At 45.3% G+C, this 16,501-nt stretch overlaps 1 protein-coding gene across 5 annotated transcripts in view; it reads right to left on the bottom strand.

Annotated features, from left to right (window-relative positions):
- The window catches only part of lrch2 (leucine-rich repeats and calponin homology (CH) domain containing 2), a 188,811-nt gene that overhangs the window by 19,622 nt on the left and 152,688 nt on the right, over nucleotides 1-16,501 (bottom strand). For all 5 annotated transcript variants that reach the window (XM_080187748.1, XM_080187749.1, XM_080187745.1 and 2 more), the window contains 3 exons: nucleotides 11,561-11,630; nucleotides 8,954-9,066; nucleotides 4,311-4,448 (listed from right to left, as the gene is read on the bottom strand). In XM_080187748.1, the coding sequence (XP_080043874.1) occupies nucleotides 4,311-4,448; nucleotides 8,954-9,066; nucleotides 11,561-11,630 (321 nt within the window). The remainder of the gene's footprint in view (nucleotides 1-4,310; nucleotides 4,449-8,953; nucleotides 9,067-11,560; nucleotides 11,631-16,501) is intronic.

Below are 16,501 nucleotides of genomic sequence, written 5' to 3'. Positions count from 1 at the left end.
AGTGAAAAACTTACCCCTAACATCTCCTCTGTACTTGCTTCCCAGCACCTTAAACCTGTGTCCTTTCGTAGCGACCATTTCAGCCCTGGGAATTAGCCTCTGAGAATCCACCCTATCTATTCCTCTCAACATTTTATAAACCTCTATCAGGTTGCCTCTTAACCTTCGTCTCCCCAGGGAGAACAGACCTAGCTCCCTCAAGCTATCTTCATAAGGCATGCCACCCAATCCAGGAAACATCCTTGTAAATCTCTTCTGCACCCTCTCAATAGCTTCCACATCCTTCCTGTAGTGAGATGACCAGAACGGCACACAGTACTCAAGTGGGGTCTGACAAGGATCTTATAAAGTTGCAGCATTACCTCCCAACTCCTAAACGCAATCCCTCCAGTAATGAAGGCCAGTACACCATACGCCTTCTTGACCACATTCTCCACCTGCGAGGCCGATTTAAGAGTCCTGTGGACCCGGACCGCAAGATCCTTCTGCTCCTCAACACTGCTAAGACTCCTACCCTTGATATTGTACTCCTTCATACCATTGGTCCTGCCAAAATGGACCACTACACATTCATCCGCGTTGAAGTCCATCTGCCACTTCTCTGCCCAGTCTTGCATCCTATGTCATGCTGCAACTTCTGACATGCCTCCAGACTATGCACAACACCACCAACCTTCGTATCATCGGTGAACTTACTGACGCATCCCTCCACTTCCTCGTCCAGATCACTTATGAAAATGATAAACAGCAAGGGTCCTAGAACAAATCCCTGGGGCACTCCACTGGTGACCGGCCTCCACGCAGAAAAAGACCCATCCACAACCACACTCTGCCTTCTGCAGGCAAGCCAGTTCTGGGTCCACAAGGCCAAAGCCCCTTGGATCCCATGCCCTCTCACCTTCTTGAGAAGTCTTGCATGGGGGATCTTATCAAATGCCTTGCTGAAGTCCATGTAAACCACATCCACCGCTCTTCCTTCGTCAATGCATCCAGTCACATTTTCAAAGAACTCAACTAGGCTCGTAAGGCATGACCTGCCCTTGACAGAGCCATGCTGACTATTTCTGATCATTCTAAACTTCTCTAAACGCTTATAAATCTTGTCCCTCAGAATCCTCTCCATCAACTTACCAACCACTGAGGTCAGACTCACCGGTCGGTAATTTCCCAGCCTATCCCTGTACCCTTTCTTGAAAATAGGAACCACATCCGCAATCCTCCAGAATCTCTCCCGTCTCCATCGACAATGCAAAGGTCATCGCCAGGAGTTCTACAATCACTTCCCTCACCTCCCACAGTAACCTGGGGTACATCCCATCCAGTCCCAGTGACTTATCTCTCTTGATAGAATTTAAAAGTTCCAACACGTCCTCTTTCTTAACGTCGATATACTCAATCCTTTCAGTCCACCGCAAACCTGTAGTACAACCTCCCAGATCACTTTCCACCGTGAATACCGAGGCAAAGTACTCATTAAGCACCTCTGCCATTTCTTCCGGCTCCATACAGACATTTCCCCCTTCGCCTTTTATAGGTCCTATCTCTTCACTTCTCATCCTTTTACTCTTCACAGACTTGTAGAATGCCTTGGTATTCTCCTTAATCTTACCCGCCAAGGCCTTCTCATGACCCCATCTGGCTCTCCTAATTTCCTTCTTAAGCTCCTTTCTACAAGCCTTATAACTCCTCTAGATCTTTAACATCTCCTAGCTCTCTGAACCTTTTGTACGTCTTTCTTCCTGACTAGGATAATCACACCCTTCGTGCACCATGGTTCCCGCGACCTACCAAAACCTCCTTGTCTCATCGGAACATTGTCGTGCAGTGCTCCAGTCAAACATTCCTTGAAAATCCGCCACCTTCCTTCAGTACTTTACCCCAAGAACACCACCTTCCAGTTTACTCGTCCAATTATCTGCCTGATGTCTTCGTGTTTCCCCTTACTCCAGATAAACACCTTCCTAGCCTGCCTGATCCTATCTCTTTCCAATGCTATCGTGAAGGAGATAGAATTATGATCTCCATCCCCGAGATGCTCTCCCACCGAGAGATCCGACACCTGTCCTGGTTCATTAGCCAGCACCAGATCAAGTACAGCCTCTCCTCTCATAGGCTTATCCACATGCTGTGTCAGGAAACCCTCCTGAACACACCTAACACCTCCCCATCCAAACCCCTTACTCGAGGGATATTCCAGTCGATGTTTGGGAAATTAAAGTCTCCCATCACAACTCTGTTATTACTATATCTCTCTAGGATCTGTTTCCCTATCTGCACCTCAACTCCCCTGTCACTATTGGGCGGCCTATAGAAAACACCCAAAGTTATCGACCCTTTGCTGTTCCTAACTTCCACCCACAGAGACTCCTTAGACAGTACCTCCACGGCATCCACTTTCTCTGCAGCCAGGACACTGTCCCTGATTAACAGTGCCACTCTGCCACTTCTTTTGCCTCCCTCCCTGTCCTTCCTGAAACATCTGAATCCCAGCACCTGAAGTACCTAGTCCTGTCCCTGAGACATCTAAGTCTCCATAATGGTCACCACATCATATTACCAAGCAGCAATCCACACCCTAAATCATCTACTTTATTCACTACACTCCTGGCGTTAAAATAGACACACCTCAGACCCTCGGTCTGGGCGCTTCCCTTCTCCATCACCTGTCTAACCTCTCTCTCATACTGTCTACAGTCCTTCTCTACTTGGGAGCTAACCTCCTCACTCTCAGTCACCTCATCTCTATTCCCTCCCCGCAACCTTTCTAAAGTCCCCCCAGTAGCCCTAGCCAACCTTCCTGCCAAGATATTGGTCCCCCTAGGATTCAAGTGCCACCCGTCTTTACTGTACAGGTCACACCTGCCCCTAAAGAGGTCCCAATGATCTAGGAACCGGAATCCCTGCCCCATGCTCCAGTCCCTCAGCCACACATTCACCCTCCACCTCATTCCATTCCTGCTCTCACTCTCCCACGGCACAGGCAGCAATCCTGAGATTACTACCTTCGCGTTCCTTTTCTCAGCTGTCTATCTAATTCCCTATAATCCCTTTTCATGACCCCTTCCCTCTTCCCGCTTATGTCAGCAGTACCTATATGTACCACAACCTCCAGCTCCTCACCTTCCCCTTTCAGGATGTCTGGGACGCGTCCAGAGACATCCCGGATCCCAGCTCCAGGGAGGCAAACCGCCATCCACGACTCCCGTCTGCGTCCGCAAAAACGCCTGTCTGACCCCCTCACTATGGAGTCCCCTATTAAAACTGCCTTACTGCTCTTTTCCTTACCTTTTTGAAGTACTGGGTCTGGGTCAGGCTTAGCTCCAGAGACCAAGCCACTGCTGCCTCCCCCAGCATTACTCAGACAGGAGTACTTATTATGAAGGGGGACATCCACCAGCATGCTCTCCATCACATGAGCTTTCCCCTTCCTAACAGTCACCCACTTGGCTTCCTCCCATTGCCCCGGTGCAACTACTTGCCGGTAGCTCCTGCCAATTGTCTCCTCATTCTCTCTAATGAGACGAAGGTCCAGTTCCTTAACCCAGTCCCTTAGGGACTGCAGCTCCACACACCGAGCACAGATATGGATGTCTGGGAGGCCAGGAGCCTCCAGGACCTCCCACATAAGTTGATGCTGCGTGATCAGTCTATTTAATTCCTTTCATAGACTTCATAACAAATTGATATAACTTGAGTGGTTAAGCCATTTCAAAGGATGTAGAGTCAAGCATATTGCTGTGGGACTGTGAAAATCAGAGAATCCCTACAGTGCAGAAAAAGGCCATTTGGCCTGTCGAATCGGCACCGAAGCAGAATCCCACCTAGACTCTCCCCTCCTCCCTATCCTGTAACATTTATTGTGGCTAATCCACCTAACTGACACATCTTTGCACACTAAGGAATAATTTAGCATAGCAATCTTCCCAACCTGCACATTTTTGGACTGTGGGAGGAAACCCATAGCGAGAATGTACAAACTCCAAACAGTCACCCAAGACTGGAGCACTGGCTCTGTGAGGAAGTACAGCTAACCACTGTGCCACCACAATCAAGTTTATCCAATGATATCATGATTAAGAAGTTAATCACGCAAACTAAATTATGGCATTTATGTTAAGGATTTCTTAACCAAGATTTTATTCATCATTTTAACTTTTCCATTAAATGTGCTATCTAGCTAGACAATTTGCTCACAACCACATCAGTTTGTGAAGGATTTTTTAAAATTCCACTTAAAAAACAAACTTGGTTTGAATTGAGAGAAGTATTTGTTTAAGGCAGCTTATTTATTTTACTACAGATGAACTTACCACTGCTGGTGATGGGACATGGATACTGGCCACCGACCGTGGCCGAATATGATTGGCAAGATGGCAAAGTACCACCCCATCCATTAAAGCTGCACCGACATCTTCCGGCAAAACGACTTTTAACCTTAATTCAAGGTTCTGTTTAAGGACAGAAAAGGATTTATTTCATCTTTCCATAAGCAATGATATAAAACGAAACAAAGAATAGCCACATGCAAGAGAAACATGGTTTGCAATTTTCAGTGGAATTTTTGCTTTTTTTTCCAATATACAATATTGGATTTATCATATTGAAGTAAAAGCAAAACTAACACAGATATTGGAAATCCTTAGGAAAACTTCAGTTGATACGGCAACAGCCATGGAGACAGAAACAGAGTTAATGCTTTAAGTCCAATCTGACTCTTCTTTGGACAGGTCATTTTCATATATATGGAGCGCTAACTGAGAAAAGAGCATAATCCTTCATATCTTTCACTTGTCCTGCCTCAAAAACCATCTGATTTTCCTCTTCCCAGACTGGGTTTTTTGCGACTCGTGCACACGGACCCCCAGGTCCCTCTGTACCGTAGCATGTTGCAGCTTTTCACCCTTTAAATAATAATCCCTCCTACTATTATTCCTGCCAAAGTAGATAACCTCACACTTGCTAACATTATATTCCATCTGCCAGGTGCTTGCCCACTCGCTCAGCCTATCCAGATCTCTCTGCAGACTTTCCACACCCTCCACGCAATTTGCTTTTCCACTCATCTTCGTTCATCAGCAAATTTCGTCACCCTACACTCAGTCCCTTCCTCCAGATCATCTATATAAATGGTAAACAGTTGAGGCCCCAGCACCGATCCCTGTGGCACTCCACTGGTCACCAACTGCTAACCAGAATAGCATCCATTGATACCAACTCTTTGTTTCCTATTAGACAGCCAATCCTCTATCCACACTAAACACCTTACCCCCAACTCCGTGCACCCTGACCTTCTGTAGCAACCTTTTGTGAGGCACCTTATCAATCGCCTTTTGGAAATCTAAACGCCTTTTGGAAATCTAAAAACACCACATCCACCAGTTCCCCTCTGTCTACCGCACTAGTCACATCCTCAGAAATCCAATAAATTTGTCAAACACGACTTCCCCTTAACGAATTCGTGCTGTGTCTGCTCGATCAAACCATTCTTTTCTAGGTGCCTCGCTATTTCTTCTTTGATGTAAATAGGGCCCAGGTGAAGGCTGGGATGAAGGCACTGTATCTGAATGCACGAAGCATTCAGAATAAAGTGGATGAGCTGGTGGCGCATATCAGCACAAATGGACATGATCTGGTGGCCATTGCAGAGACGTGGCTGCAAGGTGACAGGGACTGAGAGCTGAATGTCCAGGGGGATCAAGTGTTTAGGAAGGATAGGCGGGAAGAAAAAAAAAGGGGGGGGGGGGGGTGCGTAGCTCTGCTGATTAAGGATAGCATCAGGGTGGTAGCAAGGGATGATATTGGAGCCAAAGAGCAGAAAGCGGAATCGTTGTGGGTAGAGATTAGGAACAGCAAAGGGAGGAAGACGCTGGTGGGTGTCGTCTATAGGCCCCCAAATAATGATCTGGAGGTGGGGCAGGCTGTTAACACGCAAATAAGTGCGGCGTGCAGGAATGGGACGGCCGTAATTATGGGGGATTTCAATCTGCATATTGATTGGTCGACCCACGTTGGACGCGGTGGGCTCGAGGAGGAGTTCTTGGAATGCTGCCGGGATAGTTTCCGTGAACAGTGTGTGTTGGAGCCGACGAGGGAGCGATCTATCTTGGATCTGGTGTTATGTAATGAGGCGGGTAGAATTAGGGACCTTGCAGTGAAGGATCCTCTTGGGGAGAGTGATCATTGTATGGAGGAGTTTCTGGTGCAGATGGAGGAGGAGAAAGTGGGTTCCCTGACACGCGTCCTTTGTTTGAACAGAGGGGAGTACGGTAGGATGAGAGAAGAATTGGCGAATGTGGACTGGGGGAGCACGTTGGAAGGTAGGTCTGCTGAGGAGCAGTGGAGGATCTTTAAGGAGATCTTTCTTGGTGCTCAGCAGAAATTTATTCCGATGGTCAAAAAGGACAGTAGGAGGAGAGGTAATAAGCCATGGATAACGAAGGAGGTGAAGGAAAGTGTTAAATTAAAAGCAGAGGCGTTTAGAGTAGCTAAGAGTAGTGGGCGAGAAGAGGATTGGGAGAGGTTTAAATGTCAACAAAGATTGACAAAGAAGTTGATAAAGAAGGGTAGGAGAAACTATGAAGCTGGGCTAGCGCTTAATATAAAAAAGGATAGCAAGAGTTTTTATAAATATATAAAAAGGAAGAGGCTGGCTAGGGTGAACGTTGGACCCTTAGAGGATGAGAAGGGGGACTTAGTGGTAGGGGATGGGGATATGGCTGAGGTCTTGAATAACTTTTTTGTTTCGGTCTTCATGGAGGAGGACATGAATAATTTGCCGGGTGTTAGAGATGGAAAGGTGGTAGGACTGGAGGGTCTCAATGACATTACTGTTACTAGAGAGGTGGTGCTCGACAGACTGGAGGGGCTGATGGTGGACAAGTCCCCAGGACCGGATGGAATGAATCCGAGGGTTCTGAAAGAAATGGCGGAGGTGATAGTGGATGCCTTGGAGGTTATTTTCCAGATGTCGCTGGATTCCGGGGAAGTGCCGGAAGATTGGAAAACGGCTCACGTTACGCCGTTGTTTAAGAAGGGTGCCAGGCAAAAGGCAGGGAATTATAGGCCTGTTAGTTTAACGTCTGTTGTAGGTAAAATGTTAGAATCCGTCATCAAGGAGGAAATAGCGAGGCATCTTGAGGGGAATTGCTTGATAGAGCAGACGCAGCATGGTTTCGTTAAAGGTCGTGTCTGACAAATTTACTGGAGTTCTATGAGGATGTGTCTAGGGCGGTGGATAAAGGAGAGCCGGTGGATGTGGTCTTTCTTGATTTTCAGAAGGCGTTTGACCAGGTACCTCACAAGAGGTTATTGCAGAAGATCTTGGGACATGGAGTTGGGGATAGGGTGTTAGCGTGGATAGAGGATTGGTTGTCAAACAGGAGGCAGAGAGTGGGGGTCAATGGGTGCTATTCGGATTGGCGGTTGGTGACTAGTGGAGTGCCCCAGGGGTCGGTGCTGGGGCCTCAGCTATTTACCATTTATATACATGATCTGGAGGAGGGAACCGAGTGTATGGTGTCGAAATTTGCTGATGACACCAAGATTGGTGGAACGGCAAATTGTGCGGAGGGTGTGGAGAGTCTGCAGAAGGATCTAGATAGGCTGGGCGAATGGGCCAGGAAATGGCAAATGGAATTTAATGTTGGCAAGTGCGAGGTGGTCCACTTTGGTAGGAATAATGGTAGGAAGGATTATTACGTGGAGAAAAACTGCAGCAGGCGACGGTGCAGAGGGACCTCGGGGTCCTTGTGCATGAGTCGCAAAAACCCAGCTTGCAGGTGCAGCAGGTGGTCAGGAATGCTAATGGGATGCTGGCCTTCATAGCGAGGGGGATTGAATATAGAAGTAGGGAGGTCTTGCTGCGGCTGTATAGGGCATTGGTGAGGCCGCAGCTGGAGGACTGTGTGCAGTTTTGGGCGCCGTACTTACGCAAGGATATTTTGGCCTTGGAGGGAGTGCAGAGGAGGTTTACTAGGCTGATGCCGGAGTTGAGGGGGTTGAGCTATGAGGAGAGGCTGAATAAACTAGGCTTGTACTCGTTAGAGTTTAGAAGAATGAGGGGAGATCTCATTGAGACGTATAAGATGATGAATGGGATGGATAGGATAGAGGTGGAGAGACTCTTCCTGCTCAGAAAGGACAGTAGGACTAGGGGGCACAGCCTCAAGATAAAGGGGGGGCGGTTTAGAACGGAGTTGAGGAGGAACTTCTTCACTCAAAAGGTGGTGAATCTCTGGAATTCTCTGCCCGTTGAAGTGGTGGAGGCTACCTCGCTAAATATTTTTAAGACGCGGGTTGATGGGTTTTTGATAAGCGAGGGGATTAAAGGTTATGGGGAGAGGGCGGGAATGTGGAACTGAGCCACGACAGATCAGCCATGATCTTATTGAATGGCGGGGCAGGCTCGAAGGGCTAGATGGCCTACTCCTGCTCCTATTTCTTATGTTCTTATGACAGATTCTAGCATTTTTCCAACTACAGACGTTAAACTAACCAGTCTATAATTCCCTGCCTTACTAACTGGCCTATAATCCGCTGCCATATATGTATGGAGTGTTTAATAGGGTGTTGGTTTGAGATGCTGAATCACCTACTCCCATTTCTACACATGGACAGGCTAACAGGTTCCCAGGAGTTAATAAACTTTGATAATAAGTATTTAAAAAAATCACAGCGTAAACATTTAAGTATATTTGTTTCAGTCTGCATTCGGAAAAACGATACTTAAACCTATACCTTTAAATGTGTCACTACTTGTGCATTCGAAGGTGTCAAATTGCAAACCAGCAATTCCAAGTATTTCACACCTATCTCAGAGTTCAAAATTCTTTTTCAGGACAAATCCAAAAGAGAAAAAAAATTACATGGCTAATGTTTTTCCACATTACTGCAGCACTGTACTGAATTTAATGTTACTAACAGCATTCCATAAAGATAGTTCCACATTGTTCACCTGTTTAAGCTGCCTAATTTGTTCCAATTCTTCTCGCAGGTGTTCCATCTTTCTTCTAATAGTGAAACCTGGGTCCACTGCTCCAAATTCCTGACGAGGTGGGCGTGTAAATGCTGTGTAAATTACAGTACAAACAAAAAAGTTAAACATTACTTGAAAGCATGGAGACAGACGTGTTCTGTGGAGCTGTATCAGGTTAGCTAGGTTGCAAACATTTAAAGTGAACCTCCAGCATTTTTTGGGAGCAAAGTTACCCAACTGCATTGTCTGCAGTTAAAGGACTAAGAAGAGTGGTTTCCAGTTTGAAGACATTTCATAGATCTTGTTCAATGCCATTCAGAATCAGAATGGATGAATGGCATATTAGAACAATAGGCCTTCTCAATTATGTAATCTCTCCCTCCCTGTCTCCAACGAGACAGTCGGGGAACTGTCTCGTGTGGCAGTTTATTTTCAAATTCTCTCTCAATTTGGGTTTATAAGTAACAATTTCATCAGGCTTTCACTGCTTAAATATGATAATGGCTCATAATTTGGTGATTAATTAACAGCAGAGCCAATGGAACTCCATTATTAACGTGCAGATGCATGAAGTTGTCCGATATGCACTATTCTACCACCTTCGCAAAGGTGGTATTACAATCTTCCCAAACAGAAAAATGCATTGAACGTATGAAATTCCTGGTAGATACAATCAAGCCCACCACCAAAAGTTATATCTTGTCCATTTCAAGTGCCTTTAATGATGAAATTCCTTCTTAGTCTTCTGTTGTCAATTTCACAATTATGCAATTACAAATACTGTTTGCCCTCTTCAATCAGATACCCAAATGACATATTCTCAGTTCACACATTAAACAACTTGCTATGCAAACTTAAAACACCAAAACATGCATGGGCAAGTGTAACTTATGACAAGATACTGTTGCATGCCCTATATACATCTATCTAGTACCCAAAATAAAGTACTTAAGGAACTTAATAACACACGTAACATTGTGAAATGCTACATGCAATTACAGAATTTTCCCACCTTTATTCTTTTTTAATTTTACATTAATATCGGCATTCATGTGTATAAAATAATCTAATAATCCTCAATGTCTCAATATAAGTTTGTTTCCTGATTCTGTGTACCTTGTCATTTGTATAAAAGTTAGACATCCTTCAACAAATTAATACAACCCAAAAGTTTCTGGATGGCAGAGAGTAGTAAAACTACTTCCAAAGTAAAACTACCTTTCTGCAATTAGCATAGTTTAAAGTTAGAGATCCTTGCTCTTATTATAGAGATTTTCAGTTGCTCTGTATTTGGAGATATTTCTTTGGAAGTGCATCTTTGGGCCTCAACTGTTTACCATTTACATAGACGATCTGGAGGAGGGAGCTGAGTGTAGGGTAACGAAATTTGCTGACGACATGAAGATGAGTGGAAAAGCGAATTGCGTGGAAGGTGCAGAAAGTCTGCAGAGAGATCTGGATAGGCTGAGTGAGTGGGCAAGGACCTGGCAGATGGAGTATAATGTTAGCAAACGTGAAGTTATCCACTTTGGTAGAAATAATAGTAGGAGGGATTATTATTTAAAGGGTGAAAAGCTGCAGCATGTTACAGCGCAGAGGGACCTGGGGGTCCTTCTGCACGAATTGCAAAAACCCAGTCTGCAGGTGCAGCAGGTGATCAAGAAGGCGAATGGAATGTTGGCCTTTATAGTGAGGGGGATAGAATATAAAAGCAGGGAGGTCTTGCTGTAGCTGTACAGGGCACTGGTGAGGCCACAACTGGAGTACTGTGTGCAGTTTTGGTTCCCTTATTTGAGAAAGGATATATTGGCCTTGGAGGGAGTACAGAGAAGGTTCACCACGCTGATACCGGAGATGAGGGGATTAGCTTATGAAGAGAGATTGAATAGACTGGGTCTGTACTCGTTAGAGTTTAGAAGGCTGAGGGGGGATCTTACAAGATAATGAAAGGGCTAGATAGGGTAGAGGTAGAGAGATTCTTCCCACTTAGAAAGGATAGCAGAACTAGAGGGCACAGCCTCAAAATAAGTAGGGGGCAGGTCAGAACAGAGTTGAGGAGGGACTTCTTCACTCAAAGGGTGGTGAATCTCTGGAATTCTCTGCCCATTGAAGTGGTGGAGGCTACCTCACTGAATATGTTTAAGTCACATGTAGATAGATTTCAGATGGACAGGAGAATTAAGGGTCATGGGGAGAAAGCGGGAGAGTGGAACTGATCCACTTCAGATCAGCCATGATCTTATTAAATGGCAGGGCAGGCTCGAAGGGCTAGATGACCGACTCCTGCTCCTATTTCTTAAGTTCTTTTGTGTTACAATTAATTTGACCACAGCGATAACTAGCAGACTTCAGGTTTGCAAGCTGTGTGCAGTCAGGTAAGATGTGCAGAATATTTATGCTAAATTGAATCTTTGAATAATTAAGCTTCACTTGAATCAAATTATACTGATAATCCAATTTAACAATGAAACAAATTTAGTTATAAATTAATGTTGTAAAGATTTTACCAGCTAACTTGTGCTTAACATGAAGAATAATTGCATGTGGAAAGGAAACAAATTCAAAGGCAATAACAGCATGACTTACCTGATCTAGGTTTGAGACCGAAAGGAACTGATGAGGGCTGAGTGGAGAAACCAACAGATCCATCATCCTCCTGTGACAGAATGCAATATTGTTTTTTTTAAACTAGGGGACAAATCTTTTATTCGTTTATTACTAACAAGAAAATTCCAAAACTGACAGAAAATTAAATTCCAAAGGGATTATTCTGACTTCTGTTGGCATATATTTATTCTTCAAGTTTACACTACCTCATAAGGATATTTATTCTTGTGCAATAATAAGCGTCACCAGGCTGTTCAACATCATCCAATGTCCTTCTCACAAAGATGATGAAATAGCAAATCAAGAGCAAGAACACCTGCTGATTTTCCCTCCCACAATCAGAGGTGCAGAGGCCCATTCTAATTTCCCCAACACCACTCCAATCAAGAAAGACAGCATAAGAACATAAGAAATAGGAGCAGGAGTAGGCCAACTAGCCCTTCGAGCCTGCCCCGCCATTCAATAAGATCATGGCTGATCTGTCGTGGCTCAGTTCCACATTCCCGCCCTCTCCCCATAACCCTTAATCCTCTCTCTTATCAAAAACCCATCAACCCGCATCTTAAAAATATTTAGCGAGGCAGCCTCCACCACTTCAACGGGCAGAGAATTCCAGAGATTCACCACCCTTTGAGTGAAGAAGTTCCTCCTCAACTCTGTTCTAAACCGCCCCCCCTTTATCTTGAGGCTATGCCCCCTAGTCCTACTATCCTTTCTGAGCGGGAAGAGTCTCTCCACCTCTATCCTATCCATCCCATTCATCATCTTATACGTCTCAATGAGATCTCCCCTCATTCTTCTAAACTCTAACGAGTACAAGCCTAATCTATTCAGCCTCTCCTCATAGCTCAACCCCCTCAACTCCCGAATCAGCCTAGTAAACCTCCTCTGCACTCCCTCCGAGGCTAAAATATCCTTGCGTAAGTACGGCGCCCAAAACTGCACACAGTACTCCAGCTGCGGCCTCACCAACGCCCTATACAGCCGCTGCAAGACCTCCCTACTTTTATATTCAATCCCCCTCGCGATGAAAGCCAGCATCCCATTCGCCTTCCTGACCACCTGCTGCACCTGCAAGCTGGGTTTTTGCGACTCAGGCACAAGGACCCCGAGGTCCCTCTGCACCGTCGCCTGCTGCAGTTTTTCTCCACGTAAGTGATAATCCTTCCTACCATTATTCCTACCAAAGTGGACCACCTCGCACTTACCAACATTAAATTCCATTTGCCATTTCCTGGCTCATTCGCCCAGCCTATCTAGATCCTTCTGTAGACTCTCCACACCCTCTGCACAATTTGCCTTTCCACCAATTTTGGTGTCATCAGCAAATTTCGACACCATACACTCGGTTCCCTCCTCCAGATCATCTATATAAATGGTAAATAGCTGAGGCCCCAGCACCGACCCCTGGGGCAATCCACTAGTCACCATCCGCCAATCTGAATAGCACCCATTGACCCCCACTCTCTGCCTCCTATTTGACAACCAGTCCTCTATCCACGCTAACACCCTACCCCCAACTCCATGCCCCCTGACCTTCTGTAATAACCTCTTGTGAGGTACCTTGTCAAACGCCTTCTGAAAATCCAGGAAGACCACATCCACCGGCTCTCCTCTATCCACCGCCCTAGACACATCCTCATAGAACTCCAGTAAATTTGTCAGACACGACTTCCCTTTTAGGAAACCGTGCTGCGTCTGCTCTATCAAGCAGTTCCCCTCAAGATGCCTCGCTATTTCCTCCTTGATGACGGATTCTAACATTTTACCTACAACAGACGTTAAACTAACAGGCCTATAATTCCCCGCCTTTTGCCTGGCACCCTTCTTAAACAACGGCGTAACATTAGCTGTTTTCCAATCTTCCAGCACTTCCCCGGAATCCAGCGACGTCTGGAAAATAACCACCAAGGCATCCACTATCACCTCCGCCATTTCTTTCAGGACCCTCGGATGCATTCCATCCAGTCCTGGAGGCTTGTCCACCATCAGCCCCTCCAGTCTGTCGAGCACCACCTCTCTAGTAACAGTAATGTCATCGAGACCCTCCAGTCCTACCACCTTTCCATCTCTAACACCTGGTAAATTATTCACGTCCTCCTCCGTGAAGACCGAAACAAAAAAGTTATTCAAGACCTCAGCCATATCCCCATCCCCTACCACTAAGTCCCCCTTCTCATCCTCTAAGGGACCAACGTTCACCCTAGCCAGCCTCTTCCTTTTTATATATTTATAAAAACTCTTGCTATCCTTTTTTATATTAAGCGCCAGCCCAGCTTCATAGTTTCTCCTACCCTTCTTTATCAACTTCTTTGTCAATCTTTGTTGACATTTAAACCTCTCCCAATCCTCTTCTCGCCCACTACTCTTAGCTACTCTAAACGCCTCTGCTTTTAATTTAACACTTTCCTTCACCTCCTTCGTTATCCACGGCTGATTACCTCTCCTCCTACGGTCCTTTTTGACCATCGGCATGGTGTTAATGTTAACAGACTAGCAATCTAGAAGCCTGGACTTCTAGAACTTCTGGACAATCTAGAAGCTCCAGGGACATGAGCTCAAATACCACAACAGCAAGTGATGAATGTAAATTGGGACACCTGTTCCACAAGCCAGTCAAGCATCAGCCTGACATGGTCATATTCACAGATACACATTACAATCAATGTTCTTAATTCATCACCATACCTGGGTATGCCCTGTCCCACTAGAAGGGCAAATTTAGCAAAGGATCAGCAATGGTATGTCAGGATAACGTGGCCCTGGATTCCGCAATATTAATTCCAGATCTCATGATATGTTATGGCATCAGGTCAAACATGGACAAAAAAATTGCTGATTAGCACTAGCAGGGAGAACGTGCAGACTCTATGCAATGACCCAAGGCCAGAATTGAGCCTGGATCCCTGGTGCTGTGAGGCAACAGTGCTAACCACTATGCCACAATGCCACCCACTCTTAGAAGCAAAGGATAGCAAGGGCACAAATGCACTTTAGGGTGGGAATTCCACTGTCATGGTAGCACCACTTTTCATTGGTTTGACTTATTGTCACTATATTAGCATATAGTGAAATGTATTGTTTCTTGCGCCCTATACAGTGAAAGCATACCATTCAGTGGGAAGAAAACAAGAGTGTGCAGAATGTAGTATTGTAGTTATAGCTACGGTATAGAGAAAGATCAACTTAATGCAATGCAAATCCAGTCAAAAGTCTAACAGCAGCAGGGAAGAAGCTGTTCTCGAATTGGTTGGTACGTGATCTCAGAATTTTGTATCTTTTTCCCAATGGAAGAAGGTGGAAGGGAGAATGTCTGGGGTGCGAGGGGTCCTTAATTATGCTGGGTGCTTTTCCGAGGCAGCACGAAGTGTAGACAGAGTCAATGGATGGGGGGCCTGTTTGCGTGATGCATTAGGCTAGATTCACGCCCTTTTGTGGTTTCTTGCAGTCTTGGACAGAGCAGAAGCCACACAAGCTGTGATACAACTAGAAAGAATGCTTTCTGTGGTGCATCTGTAGAAGGTGGTGATAGTTGTAGCTGACATGCCATATTTTCTCAGTCTAAGAAAGTAGAGGCGTTGGTGGGCTTTTGTAGCTATAATGTCAGCATGGGGGGGACCAGGACAGATTATTGGTGATCCAAACACCTAAAAACTTGGGCTGGTTGAGCTCTTATGGTCAAAGCTGCTGAACTGCAGCAGGTGGTGAGAACACCAAGGGGGGAAAGCTATTCAAGCTCACCAATCTCTCTCCTGAAGTTGCCATCTTCATTAGAATAAGTAAGAATGACCACTGCATGGCATAAACCTTTTAGAGACCAAGTCCCTTTCCACATCAAGGACATGTTCCAATGTGTTGTGTACCACTATCAACACACAACGTCTCTATCCTCAAATGACGGAGCTGCCCAGCATCAGTGCAAAAGACAGGCTGAAATGTTTACAACCATTTTCAATCAGAAGTACCAAGTGGGTAGTTTTTCACTACCTTGTCCCAAGATCACCATCAGATATGCCAACATTCAACCAATCCATTTCACACTTACGTGATATCAAGAAACAGCTGAGCACACTGGATACAACAAAGACTTTGGGGCCCCCAAAAATCCGAGCTGCAATGGTTAATAGCGTGCTGTACTAATAGTCAAGCTACAACATTAACATCCACAAAATGTGGAAGCCTGCCAGGGTAAGGCCCATCCACAAAAAGAAAGACAAATCCAATTCAGCCAGTTAGCACCTGATTATTCTGCTCTTAATTATTAGCGAAGTGATAGAAGGGATATTGACAGTACTAACAAGTGGCACTTTACAACTAATCTATTCAAAAACACCCAGTTGGGTTTCCACTAAGATCACAAACTCTTAAGCGTCTCATCTCTTCTTCTGGCTAGGCACTCTACAGCCTTCTGGTCTCAACATCAAATTCAACAACTTCAGGTGATTAGTTCTACCTCACCTCGACAACGTTAATTTAGTTTTTAACTGTTCTCCACCTTTTATTTCTTTATTGTCTTTCTTTATTTTTCTTCCCCACCAACTCTTTCCCTTTATGTTACCCCCCTGTCACCTCAATTTTACCTCTCTTCCACTCATCTCCCCCCTCCACGCACATCTTTGTCACAGCCTACCCTCTGATTTCAGCTTCTTTGCCGTTGGGCCATTCACATCTTTTATTCTCTCTATGGACTGCCGTTAGCAGCCATTCTCCTCGTTTTATGTGGCAATGACTCATCTTTCATTCCCTACAGTATAAATACCTCCCACTTTCCATTTAGCTTTGACAAAGGGTCATCAGGACTCAAAACGTCAGCTCTTTTCTCTCCTCACAGGTGCTGCCAGGCCTGCTGAGATTTTTCTGCATTTTCTCTTTGGGACAACTTTCTGACATGGGTTGAAAGGTGGCAAATAACAGGCATAC

This window comes from Carcharhinus amblyrhynchos, chromosome 4, assembly GCF_965287045.1.
Source record: "Carcharhinus amblyrhynchos chromosome 4, sCarAmb.v2.hapA, whole genome shotgun sequence".
Lineage (NCBI taxonomy): Eukaryota > Metazoa > Chordata > Chondrichthyes > Carcharhiniformes > Carcharhinidae > Carcharhinus > Carcharhinus amblyrhynchos.
The sequence above is the reverse complement of the archived record's forward strand: the minus strand, read 5'-3'. Positions and strand labels throughout refer to the sequence as shown.